Below are 6,701 nucleotides of genomic sequence, written 5' to 3'. Positions count from 1 at the left end.
CCAGCGCGACGACGTCGACCCGATCTTGTGCCGGCACTGCTTGCACGGCAAGGGGAGCCACACGCTTTTGTACAGCGAGCGGGACAAAGCTGTGGGTTTGGACGGCCTTCAGCGCGTCGTCGCACTCCTGGACCTTGCTCTCTTAGCCGAGGCGGCGACGGACGACAACGAAATACGTGAATGAATGCCATTATGTAGCAGATTTAACAACACCAAATTTGACGGTCGACACGTACAAAAGCGCATGGCGCAGTTTACAGGGGTGGCTCTTGAAGCGTCTCGAAGAGGATCATCGCCTCAAAGGTGTCGAGCGTCAGCGACGATGAACGTTGCCACAAGTCTTCGTCGTGGAGCTCGACAAAATCAAAGTCGCCGCGCTGATGCGCCCACGCCGACTCGTGGATGCTTGTCCACTCGGCCCAGTACGCCGTGTCCAACGTGACGGGTGTGAACGCCTCAAACAGCGGCGGCTCCAGCTCACACGACTCGATGCCCGGTGGCGATTCTAATGGCTCACTCTTGATTGACGGCATTTCGGCAGCGGGGGGCCTTTCGGGGGCGGGGGGCGTTTGCACTGCGGGGGGCTCGACCGCGGGTGCCAACACGGGGGGCGGTGGTGGCGACATGATGGTTGGCGGCTTGGCCGCCATCGGCACCGGGGCGCGTGTGACATGCTTGCGGACAGGTGCTGCGTGCCGCATCTTGGGCTGAAGCGACGAGTACCAGTGGTTTTTAATTGAATTGTCCGTCCTACACACACACATCTTCAGCACAACCGCGCATGCGTCCGAGACGACGCACCGGCCTGGCATTTGCTTGGCGATCTGTGCCCAGCGGTTCCCGAGCTTGGCTTGCATCTTGAAGAGCGTGGCTTCTTCGTCCTGCGACCAGGCGTCGCGCTTGATGGCGGGGTTGAGCTGGTTGTGCCACCTAATCGTACGTGAAGCGTGAGTGTCACGCCCGTCACGACACGTGCCGTACCGCTCGCGACACTGCTTGCCATTGCGGCCTGGCAGGTACGATGCAATCACCGCCCACTTGCGCGCGCCGTACGAAGCGATGAGCTCGGCCATGCGATCGTCTTCCTCTTTGCTCCATGGGCGCTTGGTGGACGCGTTGCGGTTCTGGAGTTGGTGCCATCGCTCCTGGCAGTCGCGCGCGCTCTTGGTGACAAACTTGTCGGCGATGCCCCGCCACTGCTTCCCGCCATGCTTAAAGACTGCGTCGCGAAGCATCTGGTCCTAGTCAGACTCAGTTTTCGAATACAGGCAGCCACTGTCCATACCTCGAGCGTCGACCAGGCGCCGTCGGCAGCCATCGATGCCGATTTCTTGGTCGTGGGGGCCGGCATGTGGTTGCAAAACAGAAAGTGAACAGCTCCGAAGTGGTGCCTGCGAAGAGCCGTCATACACCGTGATGGTCATCGGCGCGGGCAAGGCCAGGATAGCTGGCCAGGATATGGCGCAGCGCCGCGTCCCGGCTCGGAAGCCGCCGCGTCCCACGCAGTTGCCCCACGCAATGCCCATATATATATATGGTAGTCTTACCAAGTAATAGAACCGGAGCTGTTGGTGTGAGCGAGATGAACATAGAGCCCATGTCTGCAGCGAGATGAACATAGAGCACATGTCTGCATCACGTTTGCTCGCCGATCTACATGACACCGATCCAGAGAAGTGACACAGCCAAGCGGGAGGGAGTGTGCTGACATCACCACGTTTTGTATCAGTGTATCAGGCGTGAGATGATTGCGGAATCGGTCGTTGGCCGCTTGGTAGGGTTGGGGAAGTCTCCAAGTATAGACAATCAAGCATGGGCGGCACGCCGGGACGGGCCGCATTGCGCCGACAAAGTCGTCGACGACTACTCGCGTCACTGATGTTCACCGTGCGTCAATCGCGTAGGTGCGAGCGCTGACGACCTCGCGTCACCATCCACGTGGAAGCTTCCTGCGCTTGCAAATGCGTCGACGGACCTCCGGTGTTTTAACTGCGGCACCGTGCACCGCAACCCAGCGCTGCGCGAGACGTATCGCTACTGTCTTCACTGCCGAAAGGTCCTCCGTGAGTCCATCGAATGCGATACCGCGCTCCTCAGTGATGCGCCGCTCAACCAGCTGCATATTCTTGCAGCATCGTACGGACACCCGATCGATCCGGCGCTTGCCATCGATGTCACCAGTTTTGTTCGCGCTCGACTGACTGTCACGTCGTCCACGTCGGAGATGTATCTCTCGAACGACGTTTCGGAGCTCACCTTGGTTGACCCTTCTCCGGGTATGCTCAAGGTAGTTTCGCGATTCTACTGGTGGGATCCAACACGATATCGTGGCGTAGATGCTTATTCTTCGCTACGTTGTACCCAACTTCAACCCGGCGCTGACCCGTCGCGGTGAAGTCTATGCGCGGGAAGTGCAGCCGCAGACGTTAGCGACGCCCATCCGGCTCTCCTTCACCGTGGATCGACCTCCAAAGCTGTGGATTCTCATGGGACGCTACGGCCACCGTGCTTCCTCGACCAAGGTAGCACAGCGCAAAAGCGATATCGACACAAATAGTCAAGTGGCAAATAGGGTCTTGTACTCGACGTCACGGAGCGGCTCACGGCGTGGATCGACTTGTACGGCTACGGCTGCCACCTCTGCATTCCGTCGACACAAGCGCTTGTCGACTGGCTCGGCGACCCATGCCCAGGGCTTACCAAAGTACGCGGCAATATACGCTACATCCCGCGTTCAACAGGAATATCACGCAGGCGCTCACGTTGCACTACGAAGTGATTGGTCGAGCGGGCCAAGCGCGTCAGTACGAAGTGGATGGCCATCTCAAGGAAGACATTGTGATCCAGCACCTTCCGGTGGTCTCGCCCGGTGTGCTCATCGAGCACGCCGACTATGGCTGGCCGATCAAAGAGCTCCAGCGCAAGATCGTGGACCTACAAGCTCAAGTTGCACTTGGTGACACAGACGCGGCACCACTCTTGGCGCAATTCCAAGCGCTTCCAGCACATAGCGCGAGTTGCGATGTCACGGCGCCGCTGCAAGCAAGTGTACGGTCGCAGCTCGAACTTGGTGCGCGTATGAACCTCAACCAACTCGGCGGCGACCCGTGCCCCGGGTTACCAAAGCGTCTCGTTGTAGACTATGCATACCTTGGCTTTGGTACGTCGTCTCGTGGCGGTAATACCTCACACACTTCCAAGGGGAGAGTGGTAACGACAACGAGATTCTAACGGGCGGCCACTTGCGCAATTTCACAAACCGGTTTGGGGGCAAACTCAAGCTGGACGTGAACCGTGAAGGGTTCGTCCAGGAACCGGTGTTGCTGCAGCCGCACACGGTGTTTCCGCCATTGCAGATTGTTCGAGCATTTTTTGGGCACCCAACAAATGCGCTCAAGACGTACGACATCACCGACGTGGTCGCGACACTTGCGGGCAAAGGTACTCGGCGGCGTGTACACCGGGGTACCCATCGCTGTGTTGTGTAGCCAAACACGCCAAAGCGCTTGTGGTGCCCCGCACAATGGATTTACTGGCGCAGTTTGGTGACCCGTGCCGGGGCATGCGCAAGGCCCTCACGATCAACTACAAGGTGCTGGGCATGTCCGGCCATCTTGCGATCCCCGCGACCAACGACAACCACCTCGTTGCAACACTCGTCCTCGGGTATCCGCCCGAGACGCGCGACGCGGGTGTCGCTGGCAAGATGAGTTGGGCGGAGCGCATGGCCTCGAGCGCGATGACGCGCGCGACCAAGCAAACAGCGCGCGACCGCATGCGAAGCAGCGCCAGCCTTCGCATGTGGTCGAATGAAACGTAGACACTGTGTATGTTGTCTTAACGACATCAATTCTGTCTCTGGACCTCTAGTCTACTTCAAGGCGATTAGAGCTGGCGGGGCTGGCGCAAACCGCGCTTCTCGAGCTTGGCCTGGCGCTTGGACGTGGTCTCGCCCGTGCTCGCTTCGTCCTAGTCCAACATGAGATATCGGATGCGGATACGATGTCGCGTACCGAGGCACCAAAGCCCTGGGGAAAGACGAAGCCCCAGATCTTGCGGCCGCCATAGTACGAGACGTAGCCAGGAATCTAGGCGTTGCGTGAGCAAATGAACCAGGTAGCGAGGTCGTACGATCAAGTAAAGATACCAAAAGTAGTCGGTAAACATCGACCCGACTTGGACGCCGAGCGTGATGAGAAGCACGTCCATCGCATACCTGCACCGACCGTAAGAAACGAGATAGATCGATGGATGCGTACTCGTTGTTGGTGCCCTCGAGGGCCGAGCCCACGGCCATGGTGTAGCTCAAGTACGTCATCGTCAAGAGAAGCCCGTAGCCCCACATGTGCCAGTTGGAGAACGTCGCGTAGTGCCACAGAATGCGGTACGCAATGTACGCAGCCTAAGACGAGGCGTCACATACACGCAAGACGGACGCGGTTGCGTACGTTGATGGGCACAATCGACTTGTGGAGGCGTGTGCTAAGGCTCTGCCCGGCCTTCTGCGCCTTCTTGGCCGCTTGCCCTGCCTACGTCGCCGTAAAGTCCGGCTTGTCGCCACCGTCGGTCGTACCATTTTCAAAAATGGCCGACGTCACGCAACAATGGATTCTCATTGGCGGTTATCTATCATACACCATAGCTCTTTATTATATAAATGTTAAAAAGCAATTGCCGCGACTGTCCGAGTGTCGAAGCCAACGCGGCACTTGGTCGATGCGACAAGAGTCGACATCGTGTACAAGTTGAAATTCTGGGTACGAGTTTGCACTTCCTAGTCCTTTGTTATTAGAAACTGCTTGCGATTCCTTGGTGAAGCTCTTGGGACCAAGTAACGGTTCCAGTATCAACGACGCCTCGTGCTACCAAGTCGCCATGATGTTTCGAGCGATGACGTCGACGACGTCCGCCGGCTCGAAGCGGACAGAGCTCATGGATGTCGTTATGCGTGGGTACCTCATGGAGAAGGCGCTCAAGCAGGGCCTGTCGGAGGCCGAGGCGCGGGACGCTGTCGCCCAGCACATGGCGCAAGTCAAACTGAGCAAGCAGCACAGCTTCCGCGAATCCATGCGCGAGGCCAACGTTGGCCTCGCTGCTACCGAGCCGGCCATGGTCGGTGCGACCGGTGACGACGTCACCCCTAAACCGACGACGGTGGCGCCGTCGGGTGATGCAACGCGGCTCTTTTCGTCGCGGCCGATCGAGCCGCTGGCACAGGTCGAGGTCGCTGTCGAGGCGCCACCAATGGATGCTAGTTTTAGCTGCGACAACGAAATGACGTCGCATCTCAGCTCGATATCGAGCATGACGACCAAGGATCTCCGCAAGCTCGTGCGCGCCAACTCGGCGCAGCACGGTCTACAATGGTCGAACCCATCGACGGCGCTCCTTCGCACGCAGGCCAAGCAGAAAGCCTCTAAAGAAGTCCAAGACATGGTATCAAAATTTCAACGTTTGTCCTTTGTCAACTCTCGGTGGTAGGTGAATTATGTCTTGTTTCTGGTGCTGTTTTTGGTTGTTACCTTGCATGGGCGGGCCGACGACACGCCGTTCAAGATGACGTTCAACCTCATGTCGCAATTGAAGGAGAAGCCCTTTCCAGCGCGCGTCTCGCACGTCACCAAGACCTTTGAAGATGTGGCCAACGTCAACGAAATGCACCACTTTTTGAGTCAGATTTGCGCACATTTTGCGTTGCTTTGAACGCACTTTTTGTGTAGCGGGCGTGTTCTACGATGCCGTGTACGCTGGTGCGTCTTTTGATGGCGACACCGCGTACCCCAAAGGCCCCACATACAACGCCAAGGGCATGCTGGGCACCTACGGCCAGATTTGGGGGCCCATTCGCATCGGACAGGTACTCACTCTACATTCTATCTTGATGTATTGAGATGCCAATGTGTCCCTAGGTGCGCGTTGATGGTGTCCCGTGCGCCGGCACGCTGGCGACGATGCTCAATATGACAAGTACCATCTGCTTTCCGTCGTTGAGCCCGACGAGCATGTCCCGGACATCATTTGGGGGGCATGGCGAGATGTATGCCCCGGACGACCCGCCGGACGCTGCCGTCATGTTCCTCTCGCCTTCCGAGCGATGGTACCCGGCCCCAAACTTTAACGTGTATTTGAGTCCGATCGAGCCAAATGGGTGCAACCCCAAGATGCGGGTGAATTGCCCGCAGTTCGAGCGCCTGGATAGCCTTCGCCATCACAAGTAAGATGAGCGATTCGCTTCCAAGGTTAAACGCGCGTTTTCTAGGTTTTTCGACATGGCGACGCGCGCGCTCTTTGTCGATATGACGCTGTACAATGCCAATTCGAACCAAGTGTCGACGGTCCGCCTTTTCTTTGAGCAAACGCCTGCCGGGGGGCTGGACCCGCACGCCGAATTCATTACGTATCGTCTCTACAACTACGAAACACCGGCCGACTATGTCCGGCTCGTGTGTCAACTGCTCATTTTGGCCATTGTCACATTCGAGCTGTCGAAAGAGGTTTACTTTTTCTTTGTGTTTGGATATTTGGCTAGTCGAACCCTGCGCTTAGATGCGCGCGGCGTGGACGACCGGACGCGTGTACTTTCAGTCGGCCACCAACTGGATTTTTTGCCTCAATTACGCACTCTTTTACGTTGTCGCGGTACTACGACTATTGTCGTATACGACGTTGCCAACGACCGAGAGCCTCCACAGCACGACGTT

At 57.6% G+C, this 6,701-nt stretch overlaps 4 protein-coding genes across 4 annotated transcripts in view; 2 read left to right on the top strand and 2 right to left on the bottom strand.

The window, feature by feature from the left end:
• Positions 1 to 1,351, bottom strand: part of SDRG_05086 (hypothetical protein) — a gene marked incomplete at both ends in the record, with an annotated part of 2,053 nt that extends 702 nt beyond the window's left edge. The window contains 3 exons of the mRNA XM_008610781.1: positions 802 to 930; positions 982 to 1,241; positions 1,286 to 1,351. Of these exons, the coding sequence (XP_008609003.1) occupies positions 802 to 930; positions 982 to 1,241; positions 1,286 to 1,351 (455 nt within the window). The remainder of the gene's footprint in view (positions 1 to 801; positions 931 to 981; positions 1,242 to 1,285) is intronic.
• A 448-nt stretch (positions 1,352 to 1,799) lies between these two features.
• SDRG_05085 (hypothetical protein) lies at positions 1,800 to 3,839 on the top strand. Its single transcript, XM_008610780.1, has 7 exons — positions 1,800 to 1,852; positions 1,905 to 2,287; positions 2,337 to 2,522; positions 2,573 to 2,704; positions 2,755 to 3,160; positions 3,202 to 3,441; positions 3,489 to 3,839. The coding sequence occupies exons 1-7, from the start codon at positions 1,813 to 1,815 to the stop codon at positions 3,818 to 3,820; spliced, it is 1,719 nt and encodes a 572-aa protein (XP_008609002.1). The 5' UTR covers positions 1,800 to 1,812; the 3' UTR covers positions 3,821 to 3,839.
• SDRG_05084 (hypothetical protein) lies at positions 3,801 to 4,567 on the bottom strand. Its single transcript, XM_008610779.1, has 5 exons — positions 4,449 to 4,567; positions 4,260 to 4,402; positions 4,132 to 4,216; positions 4,014 to 4,088; positions 3,801 to 3,969 (listed from the first exon to the last, which is right to left on the bottom strand). Exons 2-5 carry the CDS (start codon positions 4,343 to 4,345, stop codon positions 3,886 to 3,888), a joined length of 330 nt encoding a protein of 109 aa, XP_008609001.1. The 5' UTR covers positions 4,346 to 4,402; positions 4,449 to 4,567; the 3' UTR covers positions 3,801 to 3,885.
• Positions 4,568 to 4,875: 308 nt separating this feature from the next.
• The window catches only part of SDRG_05083 (hypothetical protein), a gene marked incomplete at its 5' end in the record, with an annotated part of 3,341 nt that continues 1,515 nt past the window's right edge, over positions 4,876 to 6,701 (top strand). The window contains 6 exons of the mRNA XM_008610778.1: positions 4,876 to 5,436; positions 5,482 to 5,671; positions 5,721 to 5,857; positions 5,910 to 6,214; positions 6,260 to 6,494; positions 6,547 to 6,639. Of these exons, the coding sequence (XP_008609000.1) occupies positions 4,876 to 5,436; positions 5,482 to 5,671; positions 5,721 to 5,857; positions 5,910 to 6,214; positions 6,260 to 6,494; positions 6,547 to 6,639 (1,521 nt within the window). The remainder of the gene's footprint in view (positions 5,437 to 5,481; positions 5,672 to 5,720; positions 5,858 to 5,909; positions 6,215 to 6,259; positions 6,495 to 6,546; positions 6,640 to 6,701) is intronic.

The sequence above is a fragment of the Saprolegnia diclina genome (assembly GCF_000281045.1).
Source record: "Saprolegnia diclina VS20 unplaced genomic scaffold supercont1.13, whole genome shotgun sequence".
NCBI classification, from domain to species: Eukaryota; Oomycota; class Saprolegniomycetes; order Saprolegniales; family Saprolegniaceae; genus Saprolegnia; species Saprolegnia diclina.
The sequence above is the reverse complement of the archived record's forward strand: the minus strand, read 5'-3'. Positions and strand labels throughout refer to the sequence as shown.